Here is a 17,200-nt window from a genome sequence, read left to right as displayed (position 1 = left end):
CATATAGCTCAGTTCCCTCTGAGCACATATCAATCACGACAGAAGAATAGGCCCCAACAAACTCTGACTGGGCCACACATTATTCTGGATTCCAATCCTAGAAGCCTCAACTCTGGTTTTTTTCCACTCTCCTGTGGTAAGGCTGAACAGTCAGGAAGCCCTGGACTGCTGACTGTCCTTAGACCCTTCCCAACTCCTCCACATTTTTCCTTCTTCCCATGTCTTGGCTTCATTTTTCATCCTCAGTTTTAGCCCAGAATTTCTTACCAACCCTCTACCCATTTGGTAAAGTTCTTCTGACTTGCTAAGAAAAGGACTGGAATGAGAGCAGGAGTGACAAAAGAAAGTCTGAAAATGAACGTGCCACCAACAGGAAGAGAGACCTAGCCACCCAGACATCAGCACTGCAATATCCGTGAATCTTTCTGGGGCACTAGCCCCAAGGTTGGAGAAAAGACCCATCAGTGGGCAGATCTTTCCTCCCTGGGGCTGAAGGCTAAAGAGAGAGAGAGAGAACCTCAGAACAGTTAAAGAGAATTCTCATAGTCCAGAAACCAAGAAATACTAGAATTTGAAGGGACCTTAAAAATTATCTAGTTTAACCCCCTCACTTTGAAGAGGAAACTGAGGTCCAGAAAGTTTAAATAACATGCCCAAGGCCATACAGGTAAGTAACTCAGATGCTTAAAACTAGGTGGGTATTGAGATCCCTTCCCATTTTGAAATTAGAAGATTCCATAAATGGCAAAGCCAGGATTTGAACCCAGATCCTCTGACTTCAAATCCAGCCTTCTTTTCACTATACCATAGTGCTTGCCTGGCTTGTCCAAGATCATACACTAATAAGTAAGAGAACCAAGCTTTCAATGGAGATCTTCCAACTCTAAGTACAATGTTCTTCCCACTATACCATGGAAGTCTCTCTTCTTCTCAGTCACCTCCTCTATGATCAGAGGAAGAGCAATTTAGTTGATTGTTCCAGGACAACTTTTCTTGCTGGAAAAAAAAAAATACATTACACTCAGTGAAATACTACTCTGAACACCCTTGCTAATTTGGCATCTGTGGTATCCTGGAGATCTTAAAATGAGGAGTTTGGGCTAGGGATTGCTTTAAATCCTGTCAGTCTCAAGATTTCTCATGTCCTCAGATTCCTTCTTAAATGGGGTAAAACTTTTTCCCCACTTCTCCTGTACAGAATCCCTGGGGCAGAGCTATGACCCTAGGACCACTAGAAGTTTTCAAGTAGAGATAGGATTACTATTTAGTTAAGAGTTAGACTAAATGACCGCTGAAATCCCTTCTAATGATCCAGTTCTGTGACTGTAGTTGCTGCCATATAGTGTATTATTCCAGTTGGAAAATCAATAAATCAACAACAACAACAAAATCATTGAATACAAGGTAGTATGTGCTAGGCTCTGTGCTAACAGGATCCAACACCCACAGGAGGGTTCAGCTGCAAGACAGATGGAAAAATCAAGTGATCCTCAGGATGCAGCAACCAAAGCAGGTAACAATGTACTTTCTTTAGTATCTTCCCCTTTGATGAAACCGTATTTATTGCTGGTGTTGGATAATTTAACAAGGCCAAAGACTTTGGAGTAAAAAAAAATCATTTTTGACTCCGGTAACTGTAGCTGCTGAAGAGGTAAGGCTGCAATACCTATGGAGGTAGATGCCTAATGGGATCTCTACAAGGATTGGCCCCTGGATGATGCCACCAAAGGGCCAGGTTGGAAGTAGGGCTGGTGAGTCAATGCTATCCCTAGGCACTTGGCCACAAGGTAATTGGTTGTCTCTTTCGGGGTTTAAATTGAATGGGAATAGGGGCAGCTAAGTGGCACAGTGGATAGAGCACTGGCCTTGAATTCAGGAGGACCTGAGTTCAAATCCAGCCTCAGACACTTAACAATTACTAGCTGTGTGACCCTGGGCAAGTCACTTAACCCCAATTGCCTCACCAAAAATTAAGCAAACAAATAAATAAATTGAATGGGGAGGTTGAGGTGATAGCAGTAAATACAATGCCTGCTAAGCACACATCAACAAGGCCTTCCCATTCAGCACTGCTATGACTTAGAGAATCACAAAGAGCTTCCTGGGTCCCAAGGTTCAGTCATACAAAGTCACGTGGTTCCTATAGAGGTACTAGCTGAAGCCTTGAGACCACCTACCCTGCCTCTCTACACAACACTACTAACCCAGTTCAGAGAATCAACTTCTGACCTGCTGCTGAGGGCCAGAACCTTTAATTGGAATTAAAAGCAAATTGTAGCTTTGGGCTGTGGTTATGCAAAGCTGGGGGCAATTAGCTGTTTGAAGTCCAAAGAAATTTGGTAAGATACTGATTTAGGTTGCAAGTCCTGTGGAAAATAATTTCCCCCATATTAGCACATAGGCAAAATTCCAAATAGTCCATTATCCTTTTAACTCACATGTGCTCACCAAAGGTTCAATGAATAGGCATGTCCCTGCTCCTTCATGCTTCCTTCCTGCTCCTGATGTATAGATATTGCATTATCACAGAACTTCTTTGCGTGTTTAGTTTTACCTTTAGCAGAAAAGGGGAGCAGCTTTAGACTTTGTGCTCCTTATTCTTAAAAAAATTTAGATGTTTCAAGTCTCCACTGTAATATATTCTACATGTAGCTGCCAAAATGATTTTCTAAAGCACAGGTCCAGCTCTTTCTGTCATTCCCCTGCTTGATAAATTGGTGGTTCCCTATTACTTCTGGGATTTAATTTAAAATTCTGTTTGGCACTTAAAGATCTTCACAACTTGGCTCCAACCTATATTTCCATCCTTACACATTACCCTGCCTCACACATTCAGATTCAGCCTAACTGACCTCCTTGCTGTTCCTCACACAGGACACTCAAACTCTACAGTCTCTCTGCCTTTGTACAAACTATTTCTCCTGCTTTTAATATACTCCCTTCTGACCTCTGATTTTTTTTTTTTAGAATTCCTCATTTACTTCAAAGTTATACTTTACATGGGGTTTAGGATAACTCAGAAGAAGTTTCTCCCGTGAGAAGCAAAACCAAAGATGACCAGACAGCAGACAATCATATAGCGGAATCAAGGGACTATTAAAGTTTAGATTGATCAGATATCAGGACAGACACACCTAAGAAGTAAGGGGAGATAAAATTCTATTGCAGGTCAGGTGTGGCTACTACCTGACCTGAGCTAGAAGGCAGAGATAACCCCAGAGGTCAGGATCATCATTCAAAAAAAAAAATCCCTCTGACTCTCAGGAATATGAAGATCATCCAAGTTTTCCCCACCCCACCCCAAAAAGGAACTTTCCATTACCTAAGGATCTCCACTTTTTTCCCTCATGACATAACTCAAACTCCACTTTTTTTTTTTTTTTTAGGCAATGGGGGTTAAGTGACTTGCCCATGATCACACAGCTAGTAAGTGTCAAGTGTCTGAGGACGGATCTGAACTCAGGTACTCCTGAATCCAGGGCCGGTGCCTTAACCACTGCGCCATCTAGCTGCTCCCCTCAAACTCCACTTATTACATGAGACTTTTCCTCATCTTCCCAGATACTAGTGCTCTCACCACCCACCAAAAAACAAAACAAAACAAAACAAAAAACCCTTGTATTTTGTATGTATATGTGTATTTTTTATATACAGTCCCCCTCTCTCCTTCCTTTTAGGAAGCTGAATATTGAAAAACACCTACTAGGGAGGAATCTTTTAAGAAAAGGTAATTACTATTCATTTCAATGGCACAACTTTTCCAGAGCCCTCAAATTAACACATACAGTACCCATTGATAATAAATATCTTTGTAATTGAGTCTTTAATTAAAACAAAGTTTTAACAGAAAAATGACTTCCAAAACAAAACAAAAACAATGAAAACAATGCAAGTGCTATCACTCACCAAGAAAGGTAATATCATATAATGTGTGGAAAGACAAGAAGAGGGGAGGAGGACTTAGGGGAAAGTCACTTTAACACTTTTTTTTTTCATTTTAGGGGGCCATGAAATTACTAGTACTATAAAATAGTAACTTAAAAAGACGGGCACCAGCTATACAGCTTCAAAAGTGACTTCACCATGCTTCATAGTTTGCAGAGCCAAACTCTTTCTGCAATCAAAATGGAAATCAGTCCTCACAAAGGCAAAGAAAGCCTGGTAAGTTGAAGAAGTAGTGATATTAAATGAAACTCTTCCACATAAAGTCAGATTCTCACATCCCCCATGGGTATATTTAAGGGTATGGCTGGACTCATATGTTCACATGTTGCCTCCTCCCATAGAATCCTTCTAAGGGAAGCTACTGTTTAATTTTTTTTCTTTGTAACCCCAGTACAATATGTGGCACACAGTAGGTGTTTGATGAATGCTTGTTGATTGATTTATTAACATATAAGATTGATCAACAAGACCATTACTGAGCATAATGGCACACACCAGTAAAAACTACCTGCAACTGGGGAGATTAAAGTTGGTGGATCACTTGATTTTAGGAGCTGTGAGCTGGAATATGGCTCAAGCCAGCTGATAGAGTCTCCTCACTAAGGCTGATTCCAATATGGTGAGCCCTACAAGTGAAGTAGCCATCAGGTTGCTTGTAGGGAAGGGGAAGAATTGACCCAGGTCAGGAATGAAGCAGATGAAAGCTTTGGAGGGGATCAGCTACAGGGTCAACGATGAGCAGCCACTATATTTCCAGTCTGGGCAACATAGGGAGACACATTCTCAAAAAAGCTCTAGACAAAATTATAACCCTTGGGGGACCCCAGCCTCCACTTTACCCTCTTTTATTCTCTTCTCACACCAAAGGTACTTTGAATTCACATGCTATGTCCCTTCTTGCTTTATCTCTGACCCTATCTCTCTACTGGCTGAAAAATGACTAATATAAGATATTAATATCTCATTGTGAGAGCTTTTCTAGGTTTATCGCATATTTCATCAAAGATGAAAAACTTTTTTTGTTTTGTTTGGTTTTGGTTTTGGTTTTTGGTTTTTGGTTTTTTGCAAGGCAACAGGGGTTAAGTGACTTGCCCAGGGTCACACAGCTAGTAAGTGTCAAGTGTCTGAGGCCTGATTTGAACTCAGGTACTCCTGAATCCAGGGCCAGCGCTTTAACCACTGTGCCATCTAGCTTCCCCCCTGAAAAACTTTTTAAAAAGAATTTTGGACAGCAGTCAGCAAGGATGTGTATGTGGAGGGTGCTGCCAGAAGGCCGACTACCTCTGCCCACTTTGGGGCAGGGGAACCCAGGTCCTAGTTCTAACTTTGCCTCTCTCACTGTGACATTGGCAAAGTCCCTTCACCTCATTGACCATCAATTTCTTCAAAAATAAAATGAGGTGGATTAAATCAGTTGTTCTACAGCTCTGATCATACGTGATTTTAAGAATGACCATGGAGAACAGCAAGTGTGGGAAACTTATTTGCTCCATTAATGATGAATTTGTAGAGGAAGTTTACAGGCAAAAGATAATGACAGGTCAGTGTATATTAGGGTCTTGGAGTGTCTGGAAAAGGAACAGACAAGGAAAGAAGTAAAGCTAAGAGGAAATGGCAATTGCCCACTGTGAGCAGGGGACTATGAGAGTCTTTGAAAGAAATACACAGTTTAGGTAAGACTCATTCCATGCCCTCATGGACCCTTCAGGGTAATATGCGGATGCCACCAACACAGAACATCAAAAGGGAAGATTAAAGGGGATGCATGTTTTCTATACTATACAACAAAGAAACCTCCCTTTGCAAAGCTTCATTAAAAGCTCACTTTCTTTTCTTAAAATAAGAATTAACCTTGACATTCTGAGCCCCTAAGAGATCGTGATGGAAGGGATAGGGCTCAGGGGACACCATTTCTAAGCCAGAAGAGAATTCACAGTACCTCCTATTAGTACAAGGGGCAGAGAAGTGGCAATCAGATTAGTAATGACCACTAATCCCTCTAATCCCCCACAGGCTTTGTCTCAGTTTGAAAACCTTGGACCCTGTGTCAAAACAGCCTTAGTACAGAGACAGGAGGCTAGCTACCACTTAGCATTTACTGCTTGTCTGGTACCTAACCTCACTCATCCATGGGAAACAGCAAAAGTGGTTCCCTGTCCAAAGAGATCTTGGAGGAGCTGCAGCTGAATACCAAATACAAAGAGGAGGAACTATGTGCCTGGTACCAGTCCTTCCTGAAGGAGTGCCCCAGTGGCAGGATAACAAAACAGGAGTTTGAGAGCATCTACTCCAAATTCTTCCCAGATGCAGACCCGAAGGCCTATGCCCAGCATGTGTTCCGCAGCTTCGACACAAACAGTGATGGGACTCTGGACTTTAAGGAATATATCATTGCACTCCACATGACCACAGCTGGCAAAACCAACCAGAAACTGGAATGGGCGTTTTCCCTCTACGACATAGATGGCAATGGTGCCATCAGCAAAAATGAAGTGCTTGAGATCGTCATGGTACAGTCTATCTCCTCCCCCCCCTCCCCCATCATTGGTTGGCCAGGACATGGTGGATCCAATGGCATAGAAATCACAGATTTTTGGCCTTATGGAGCCAGAGCTGGAAGGGACCTTAGAAGTCATGTAGCCCCCTCCTTTTACAAAGGAGGAAATAAGTTTAGAGGGGGAAAGAGAGTTGGCTGGAGCTAGTTAGTTGCAGAGCAGGGACTAAGAACTAGGTATCCTGATTTCCAGACCAATAAAACACTGGCTCCCATTGCACCCAGGTCCTTGTTCAGCGATAACCTAGGCAGGGTCTGGGTGGGTTTGTTTGATAAACATCTGCTTTCTCTCTATGATCGTCATGAAGTGATTTAAATGGTATTCTTTATGCTTTTTCCCAAACTAATTTGGCTACAGAACTATTTTGAGTTTGGTATATATTAAAGAAAGTCATGGATGTTATTCCAGAGTACCTGAGGGTTTGTGATACTCTCTGGGATGAAGGGTGAAATCAAAGAAGAGACAATTAAGCCTTTTTTCATAACCCCAAATTGCTCTTGTTCAGTTGTTTCAGTTGTGTCTGACTCCTAGTGACCCCATTTAGGAGGTTTTCTTGGAAAAGATACTGGAGCGGCATACTATTTTCTTCTTCAGTTCATTTTACAGATGAGGAAACTGAGGCAAACAGGGTTAAGTAACTTTGCCCAAAATTACACAGCTAGTAAGTGTCTGAGTCCAGATTTAAACTCAGGAAGATGAGTCTTCCTGACTTCAGATGGCACTCTATCCACTGTGCCACCTAGCTGCCTAATGCTAGCTATAATAAATAATTTTGCCATATATGCTTTCATATTTAATATTTAGGAAGGAAAAATATTGCCAAGAGACAAAGTTTCTCATATGACCTCTATCCATACAGCATGCAGAACACAGAAAAAGTGACATTTCTAATGTATTAAACACAATCATGCAATAGGTATTTTTCCTATGGTCTTAAGAGAAAGTTCACCTGCTACAAGGGAAGGCTCTTGGCATTTTCTAATATTTGAATACATTTTCTTTAAAAATGCAAATATAACAAATTCAAATTTTATAATGAGCTTTAAATAGACACTGTTTGAAAAGTGTAGAACTAAGTTAGGCAGCTCAGGTTCTAGTCTCAGTTCTCCTACTTAAAAACCAGCAGTGTCAATCCAGTCAATTGTAGGGAAGCAGGGATTGGAGGAGAGTTGAACTAGATGACTTTTGAGGTCCCTTTCAGTTCTGATGTTGTGTGTAGACATCAAAGACAGTCATTTATATCTATAATAACTGTTGTCTCCTACAGTCTTTATATTTCCCATTTTTAAGCTTCTTTGTTCTTTTGTACTTTGTCTTTTAATCTTTTCTTCCTCGGTTTCCTCTTCTATAAAATAAGGAGGCTGAACTAGATGACCTTTAAGGTCCCTTTCTAAGTCTAAATCTATGCTCCTAGGATCTCCCCTCCCTTCCTCTCCCACCGGTGATTGGCCTTTTGCAAAGGTTTTGTATTCTAATTCTATTCTTATTATGGATTTGAGCAGGGAGGGCAAGGAGTGATTATTTGGTGGGTTTTTTTTCTTTCTTAATGTAAATAGTATTTTTTTTTCCAATTCCATGTAAAGATAGATTTCAACATTCATTTTTTTTTTAAGATTTTGAGTTCCAAATTTTTCTCTCTTCCTCCCTCTTCTCCTCCATCACCAAGACAGCAAGCAATCTGTTCTAGGTTATACATGTGCTAATTATTTGTTTTAAGATTACACATGCTTCTATGTACATTTCTTTAAATTGTTTTTAATATGAACTAGAAAATTATGAACAAATACGAGTACTTCCCTAGACAAAGTCTGCATACATTTGGGGGGGCCGGGCCAATGAGGGTTAAGTGACTTGTCCAGGGTCACACAGCTAGCGTCAAGTATCTGAGGTTGGATTTGAACTCAGGTCCTCCTGAATCCAGGGTTGATGCTTTGTACATTGCACCACCTAGCTGCCCCCCCATCCATTTTTAATTGGACGTTTATTTGGAAAATTCTTTTACCATGCACACAGAATGCGATGAATGGACTACATTCACAGGTTCACTATAGACTGGAGTGGCTGTGATTGACTTGTGTCTTCCTTAAGAAAACACAGTTTCATACTGGTTGTGGGAAGGGGACCAAAGATAATCTATGGTGATTACTTAACCAAACATCTGCCAAGTCCTTAAAGCTCTAGAGATGCCTCATGGGGGTTCCCCTTATTGGGTTTAGAGGCTTCTTTGAGGGGATGTGGGTGCTCCCTGGCGTAAGGGAAGAAAGGAGGTGGAAGGAGATAAGGAAGGCCTGGGGTGGTGGGTAGAAATCATTAAATGTTACTTTTTAAGTTATAGGATTATAGAAATAAGTAGTAAATAGCACAATAATACAAAGAGCATTGGCTTGAAGTAGACACTTGAATACCTATATTCTAGCCTTGGCTCTGACACTAACTCACTGTGAAATTTTACAAATGCAACTTGCAGCCCCAAACTGGGCCTCAGTTTCCTACTATGTAAACAAAGATCCCTCTGTTCCTGCTATCATGCTATGGTTCTATGATTTTAAGTCAGAGTTGGGGCCAGAGAAAAGCTGGGATGTTATCCAAAATTCACATCTTTTCTCCTAGAGAAGCTCTGCTCACTTCATTTTGCAAGATCCCTACCTCTTCAAGCCAAATGGAAAAGGAAATGGTGGGCCTGGGTATTGAAGGCACCAAGACTTATGCCACAGGGTCCTTGCTGCTCCTTCGTATATCATTCAGTGCCCCCCTTTTCCCCACTGTTCAGTCAAAGATATCCTCAACCTATTTCACATTCAGGAAATACTGGGAACTAGAGGAAAATAAATCAGATTCTCTCGTCCTTCTTGGGTTCAGGAAAGAATTTACCAATTTCAAAATTTCTCTAGACATACAGTACAGTTAGTATTGCTATGTTCCATTGGCAGGCTGGGGTAAAGGATGGGGAACAAGGGAGGCACTAGAAGACCCTGGTATGCTGTCCTTATCTCCAAGCCAGGAAGTTTAACCAAGAACTAGAGGAGAAGTAGAACATTTTTTATTTCATACCCTTGCATCCAGGAGAGGCATATGCAGGCCTCCAGCCTGTCCCAGGAATGTCTTTAAAAACTAAGACGGGCGGCAGATAGGTGGCACAGTGGGTAGAGCACCGGCCCTGGATTCAGGAGGACCTGAGTTCAAATCCAGCCTCAGACACTTGACACTTACTAGCTGTGTGACCCTGGGCAGGTCACTTGACCCTCATTGCCCTTCAATCAATCAACAAAAACTACAATAGGCCTAAAGGACCTCCTATGATCCAGAGCTGCCCTGGTATACACACTCCAGGTCCAAATTAGTCCTGGTGTAACCACTCTAGTCTAGATTTGCCCTAGTTGGATGAAGACATTCTGGAATTCTTCTAGAGTTCATAGAATAATAGAAAAATTGAATGAGTAAGGCAGCTTCACTTCCATATTTTACAGAGGAAGAGAATAAGGCTCAGAGAGATTATATTTTATAACCACATTGTGCCCAATGTTATACTTTGTCAAAGGGTTAAGGGATGATGGGAGGGAGAAGAATAGGAAGCCACTGCATTCAAACTAGGCAATCCTCTTACTCCCAATCTTGATCACCACACTGTATAGATTGATGCCCCCAGACTGAGGACCCAAGAGGCAGTATGGTATAATAGCAAGAACATTTGATTTAGAGCTAATGGACCTGGGTTCAAATCCTAACTCTACTCCTTAATATGTGTGTGACCTGGACAAATCATTTAACCTCTCCAAAACTTATTCTTCTCCTCTGTAAAATGAGAGGCTGTAAAAATCTCTGGAGGCAGCTAGGTTGCAAGCAGCAGATAGGGTGCTGGGCCTGGAATCAAGAATACCTGAGTTCAAATCTGGGCTCAAACACTCACTACCTGTTAGACCCTGGGCAAGGCACTTAACCTCTGTTTGCCTTAATCCACTGGAGAAGGAAATGGCAAACCACTCCAGTATCTTTGCCAAGAAAACCCCGGATAGGGTAACGGAGAGTCAGATACAACTGAACAACAAAAAGTCTCTAGGCTGCTTTCAGATCTAAATGGTATGATTCTGTGTACGATTTGAGCAGAAAGTAGACAACATAAGACTTACCTTGATCACTGAAGCCAGTCCCATTTACCACCTAAGCCTGAGCCTGAGTCACATGCTTGGTTAGTAAACTCTTTAAGGCCAATGTATTGTTCCAACACAGGGGCTCCTCTTTAGGATCGGGGCTGAGACATTGCATGGAGCTAATCAAGAGCTAGATTCCATGAAGCAAATAGAAAACCTCCAATTCACATAAATGTCTCCATCCAGCCTACACTCATCTCTTATTTGTATTATGACTTGAACATAGGAATTTCCACTTGATTGGGTGAAATTGCATTGATAGTTTTTGGGGAATTAATCTAGTTCTGCATTTGAAAAGTTGTCTTGTATTTCATTTAATTTGAGGGCCTTTCTGTCATAGGCACCATTTAGAAAGCCATATAATGCCTGAGGGACATTGGGAATTATCTAAGTCAATCCTCTTATTTTATAAAGGAGGAAAGTGAAACCAGAAAGGTAAAGTGACTTGCCTTATACCACACAGGAAGTTACTGGGTGAGCCAGGACTAGAACCCAGATTGAGCTTGAAGTATGGTGGTCCTCAATTCCCATTTCTGGTTTTTCATGAGATTTTCTCATGTGAGGAATAGGTCCATCCTTATTCACACCAATTTGTTGAATGCATGACTAACTCTAGGCTCTGCTTCCCTGTACCATTTCATACAGGCCATTTTCAAAATGATCCATCCTGATGACCTGAAGCATCTTCCAGAAGATGAAAACACCCCTGAAAAGAGAGCTTCGAAGATCTGGTCCTTCTTTGGAAAGAAAGATGACGGTGAAACCAGTTTTTCTTCTAGTTTTTCCTTTTTCTCATTTGTAGTTATCTCTGCACAATCACAACAGGATCTGATAGGGAATAAAGAACTGGCTCTTATATATAATGCCCTGGGGAGGAAAAAGACTTGGGAATCCTCATCATGGCATTTCTAGAGCTATGAATAGAAGTAATGGAATCTTAAAGTACTTTGGTCATAGAGGCATATAGCCTATGGGTGTATTCTTCATTTAAATGTTATGGGGAACAGGGTACATTTTTCTACATAGCATAAAACCTCAGTAAGTTGGGTTGATTAAGAAGAAAACCAGTCTAAATGAGTAAGAAATCTTGTTTATAGAATTTTTTGAAGTAATTCAGATTTATTACTTTCAAATCAACTAACAAAATATTGTCAGGTTTGAAGTCTACCTTTTGGTTTGGACAAGAATCATTTATCACTTATTTACACAAAAGTGGGCATGGTTTGATCTGACATTCTCTTAAATTTGTTGAGGTTTCAGTTTGTCTATTTCTTTGCTTATTCTATTCAACTTCAAATTATTTTTGCATGGCTAGGACAAGGATTAGTTTTCAGCCTAGCACAAGGATTAATTGTCACTGATTTCAGATAAGCGGAGTCTAAATAAATGAGGTTTTGTTTTGCAGAGAAGCTACTGGGGTTGGTCAACCTACTTCTCCCAACATACTCCACTTCTTAAACTTACATTCTAAAAGAGAAAAGTAAAACACATCGAGACATCCTAACCATGATCCTCTAACAAACAGTAAGGGTACATCATCATTGTCACCACCACCATTACCACCAATTTCACCATTACTATCCCACAACTAGCCATCCATCCCCATCACCATCGTCATCACTACAACTACCATCACCCACCATCATCACCATCACTACCATGACCACTACTATCCATCATAAGCATCACCAGCACAACCCACCATTATCATCACTGTAACCATCACTACTACCTCTACCATAAGTATCATTACCACCACTATCCTTATTCCTCCTGCTACCATCATCATAGTGTCCATCATAATTATCATATTTCCTTTTCATTTCTCTTTTGCTCTTTTCAATTTAGCATCATCCCCATGTGCTCAGTGCATTCAGATTGTTTCCTGACCCCCAAGGTCTCCATTATGGCACTTCAACCCTAGACAGTGCCTCAGATTCCAAACAACTTTGGACATCTTCATATCAAAATGTACTTCTCTCTTTTTTTGATTAGAACTAATCTGAAAAATAGCTCTTAGCTAAATGTGAAGTTACTGCAGTGAAAGGATATGGTTTGCAACATGATAAATGGATTAATATGCTTTTTCTTTAAGATAAAATAAGTATAAGGGATCTTCTGGAGTTAATTCTGTGACCCAAAATAAAAACTCCAATAGTAGGAACTTCAGTCACTTTTGGGCCTATGCTAAAGGCAGGTGTTGTTGGACAGATGGAAATTTTATCACCTATAGACCTAGAGATAACTAGAATATTAGAGTTGGGGTGTTAAAATTATATTATGGATTCTTGCTACATGGTTCAATGGAAAATGTGGATTTAGAGGACCTCACTCTGCCACCTGTGTGACTTTGGGCAAGTCATTTAACCTCCATGGGCCTCTGTTTCCTCACTGTAAGATGAAGAGTTTGGACTAGATGACCTCTAAAGTTCCATTCAGCTCTAACTCATTAACTTCTTCAAAGTTAATAGATGCTTCGCAGGAGAGCTGGGCTTGGCTGGAACCTTTCACATCATGATACTTACTGGAAGTTTAATTTTTAAATCTATAATTCTCATTTTACAGTTAAGGGAACTGACGCCCAGAGAATTCAAATGATTTGCCCAAGGTGAAATAGTTGGGACTTGAATCTATTTATTTCATCTTCTTTTCTAAACCTTAATGTAGGTGAGATTAAGGTAGTGTTATTATTGTAAATTTTTAACAACCAACTCTCCACTAAAAAAATACGCACACAACAAACTTTTAAGTTTAATCAACATTATAAGCATTTTCTCCATTACTTTCTTAAATCTAGACAATGAGCAAAGCAACGAATCAAGCTCTAATTTAATAGCTGGGGCAAGAACTCGTTTTTAGCCTAGCACAAGCCTTGATTTGTAGCATTTGCAGATTTCCAATTTAATAATTTAATAATCTTGAGGTGGTTGCAGCACACTCCTGAGCTAAAACCACCTAGCAGGTTCACAGCCCAACCAGACCAATGGAAATCCTCCAGTTAATAAATATATTTGCAAAGAATAAATATGACACTGATAACTCATAGGTAAAGTCAAGGAAATGGGCAGGATTGACATGACAAGAAAGAAACTCTATAGGACTGAGTTCCCTGCTTCCTGAGAAAGACTGATTCCACATAGAACTTAGGGGAAGCTGTTCTCTGGAACTGAATGGTAGCAAGATGGCAGAGTGAGGCACGCTCAAAAACAAGGGTTGGTTGTGTAGAGTAGAAGAGTGAAAAAAATCTCCCTATTAAATGGACTGATCATGAAATCACAGGATTTTATACCTGAAGAAGATCTTAGCAGCCATTAAATCCAATCCATTCCCCCTCCCCCCTCAAAAAAAAATCCCTGTTACAACATATGGGACCAATTGTCATCCTATTTCTGCTAGAAAACCTCCATTAGGAGGAATCCATTACCTCCCAGAGTAGTCTGTTCCATATTTGGATAGTGTTAATTGTTAGGAAGTTTTTCCCTAACATTGAGCCAAAATTGGACTCTTTGCAACTTCCCTCATTGCTTCCTGATTCTGTTATCTGGGGCCAAACAAAATGAATGCCATGCCTTCTCCACTTAATACCTTTCCAGTACTTCTCCAGGCAAAATATCTCCAGTTCCTTTAAAAGATCCTCAAACGGCACAGACCCAAAGCCTTTCAACAACTCCTTTGCCCTCCCCTGGACATTCCTGAACTTACCGATGGATTTTGTGGTTTCCAGAACTGAACACAATCCTCCAGACTCTGAGGTCTGATCGGAGTAGAGCACAGAAGAATTATCACCTCATATTCCTCTTATTCCATTACACAAAGCAAAGCCTCACTTAATGCAGCCCAAGATTGGATTCACTTTTTGGCCATCATCACACAGTTGACTCTTACCTTCCACTACAGCTTTCACATTTTTTCCCCCACAAACTGCTCTCTTCTTAGTCACTCATATTCCTCCCCCTGCCTGTCTTGTCCCTATAAAGACAATTTTGGAGCCCACATTTAGTCCTATTAAATTTCATCTTCCTTTGAATCATTCCTATGTTCTAGTCTAGCAAGATCTTTTTTGTATATTAATTCTGTAATCTGGTCAATTAGTAAACATTTTACTACGGGCCTTCTCTGTGCCTGGCCCGGTGCCGAATGCCTAAGTGCTGGATTAGCTATCTCTCTGAACTCTGTGTCATCTGTAAATTTGATAAGTATACCACCTATGCCTTTAAACAAATCATACTTCAAAACTTTATACTTTAGATAAGTCTAACTTTTAAAAATAGACAGCACGAAGCCAAGAATAGATCCCTTGGGTACTCCACTAGAAAATTCTTTCCAAGTTGACATACTTAACCGATGTTTTGAGTGAGCTCTCCCATTTCTCAGATCCTAGTTGATGAGAGAGGAGCCAGCAATTGAGACTGATACTTCTTTCCAAGTATTGTCTGATTTCTTGTACCCAGTAACACCTTTTATCAGCTATTATTGGGCAGCAAGGTGATGAGGTGGATAGAGCATTGGCCCTGAAATCAGGAGATTGTTGCTGTTATTCGTTTGTGTCCAACTCTTCATGACCCCATATGGAGTTTTCTTGGCAGAGATACAGGAGTGGTTTGCCATTTCCTTCTCCAGTGGATTATGGCCAACAGAGGCTAAATGACTTACTTGCCTAGGGTCACATAGCTATTAAACTGGGATCTTTCTAACTCCAGGTTCAGCATTCTCCACTGAGCTACCCAGCTGCCTCCTAGGCAAACAGAGGTTAAGGGACTTGCCCAGGGTTATGCAGTTAGTAAGTGCTTGAGGTCAGATTTGAATTCAGGTCTTCCTGACTCCAGGCCCAGCTCTCAATACACTGAGCCACCTTAGCAGCCTCCTTGGGCAAATCACTTAACCTCTGTTAGCCTTAGTTTCCTCCACTGTAAACCCTCACGGGGTTGTTGTGAGGATCAGGTAAGATAATATTTGTAAATTGCTTTGCACACTATGCTGGCACATAGTAGGCACTACATAAACACTTATTCCTTCCGCCCCCTTATCAGAGGGGAAGAGCAATATATGAGAAAAATACTGAACTTGCCCATTCAGGAGACTGGCTTTGTATCCTGACCTTGTAGCTTACTTTCAGTGTAACCTGGGGGTCTTCATGTTTATTAATAAATGATCTAGAGCTGGAAGAGACCTTAGAGGTTATCACACTCAGTTGTTTCTTTCTAACTAAGAAACCTGAGGCCTGAAGAAATTAAGTGGAAAAAAAAAAAAAGAAGTTACTTGTCCAAAATCACACAAGGAGAAAGTAGCTGGAATTAAAATGGGAACTGGTATTCAAGTCCTCAATTTCAAATCGCTATGTTATCCTGTATTAAGTAGCCCTGAGCAATGTGCTTGTTTTATCCTCTGACACTAGTTTATTTATTTATTTAGAGATAATTGGGATTAAATGATTTGCCCAGGATCATACTGCTAGTAAGTATCGGAGGTCAAATTTGAACTCAGGTCCTCCTCACTCTAAGGCCAGTGTTCTATCCACCACACTACCTAACTGCCCCACCCCCATACTAGGTTCTAAGATCTCTGAGAACAGAGACCACCTTTATATCCTCTGATAGCAGAGTTCTTTGTATATAGCAGTTGCTCAATAAATATTGAATGAATAAATAAAAAAATTAAGTAGGGCAAGCAGGCATGTCCTATAGGTTTGTTGTTGTTCTTCATTCTCCAAGAGGGTCATGACATCAACAGGTGATGTCATGCATGACTTGTAGTGAATTGGATTTAAGTGAGGTAGGATCATGCAAAGTCACCAAACTCACTCTCTTGTCCAGAGCCATCTAGGTGCAGTGGTAAGATATAGACCAGGATGACTGGAGATAGCCCTGGATGTTTAAGGCAATCAGGGTTAAGTGACTTGCCCAGGGTCACATAGCTAGTAAGTGTCTGAAGTCACATTTGAACTCAGGTCCTCCCAATTTCAGGGCCAGTGCTCTATCCAATATGCCACCTAGCAGCCCCATACCTACAAAGTTAGGCAGGAAAGGTCAAGAGTTTGAGAAGTCAGGGATCAAGAATGAGAGTAGTGAGCAGATAACACTGAAGATGTGTTCCCTGGCCTGTTTGCCCCAGTATTTGTTCAATTCATTTCTCTAAGCTTCAATTTTCTCTTCTATAAAACAGGGACCTGCCCTGCTTACTCCATCAATTTGCTGTGAACATGAAATGAGATAATTTCTATAAAATGTACTGTAACCATATATCCCTAACCATAACTCACATATCAGTGTGAGTTATTATTATCCATCCCAGAGATGATCCAGAACTAAAGCCCCAGGCAGCCGACTCACTGTGTTGTTTCTCCTTCTCACAGATAAACTTACAGAAGAAGAATTTATTGAAGGCACTCTGGCTAATAAGGAAATTCTTCGACTGATCCAGTATGAGCCACAAAAAGTGAAGGAGAAGCTAAAGGATAAAAAGCCTTGATGCCAACTCTCCAGATGCCCCCTGCCCCCACCTCACCCACTGCTACCTCTATTCCACAATCCCCCTCCAAAAAATTCAGAGAAA

General features: G+C 40.8%; 1 protein-coding gene across 1 annotated transcript; it reads left to right on the top strand.

Annotated features, from left to right (window-relative positions):
• Positions 1-6,074: 6,074 nt before the first annotated feature.
• RCVRN (recoverin) lies at positions 6,075-17,116 on the top strand. The gene is made up of 3 exons (XM_043999728.1): positions 6,075-6,455; positions 11,294-11,405; positions 17,001-17,116. Exons 1-3 carry the CDS (start codon positions 6,075-6,077, stop codon positions 17,114-17,116), a joined length of 609 nt encoding a protein of 202 aa, XP_043855663.1.
• The last annotated feature ends 84 nt before the right edge of the window (positions 17,117-17,200 follow it).

The sequence above is a fragment of the Dromiciops gliroides genome, chromosome 4 (genome assembly GCF_019393635.1).
Source record: "Dromiciops gliroides isolate mDroGli1 chromosome 4, mDroGli1.pri, whole genome shotgun sequence".
Taxonomy (NCBI): domain Eukaryota; kingdom Metazoa; phylum Chordata; class Mammalia; order Microbiotheria; family Microbiotheriidae; genus Dromiciops; species Dromiciops gliroides.
The sequence above is the reverse complement of the archived record's forward strand: the minus strand, read 5'-3'. Positions and strand labels throughout refer to the sequence as shown.

What these genes read in the sequence shown, in the direction of transcription:
- RCVRN (XM_043999728.1), top strand. Translation starts at nt 6,075, where the DNA reads ATGGGAAACAGCAAAAGTGGTTCCCTGTCCAAAGAGATCTTGGAGGAG. An exon ending in AAGTGCTTGAGATCGTCATG is followed by an intron (nt 6,456 to 11,293) that starts GTACAGTCTATC and finishes CATTTCATACAG; the next exon opens with GCCATTTTCAAAATGATCCA. An exon ending in CTTTGGAAAGAAAGATGACG is followed by an intron (nt 11,406 to 17,000) that starts GTGAAACCAGTT and finishes TCCTTCTCACAG; the next exon opens with ATAAACTTACAGAAGAAGAA.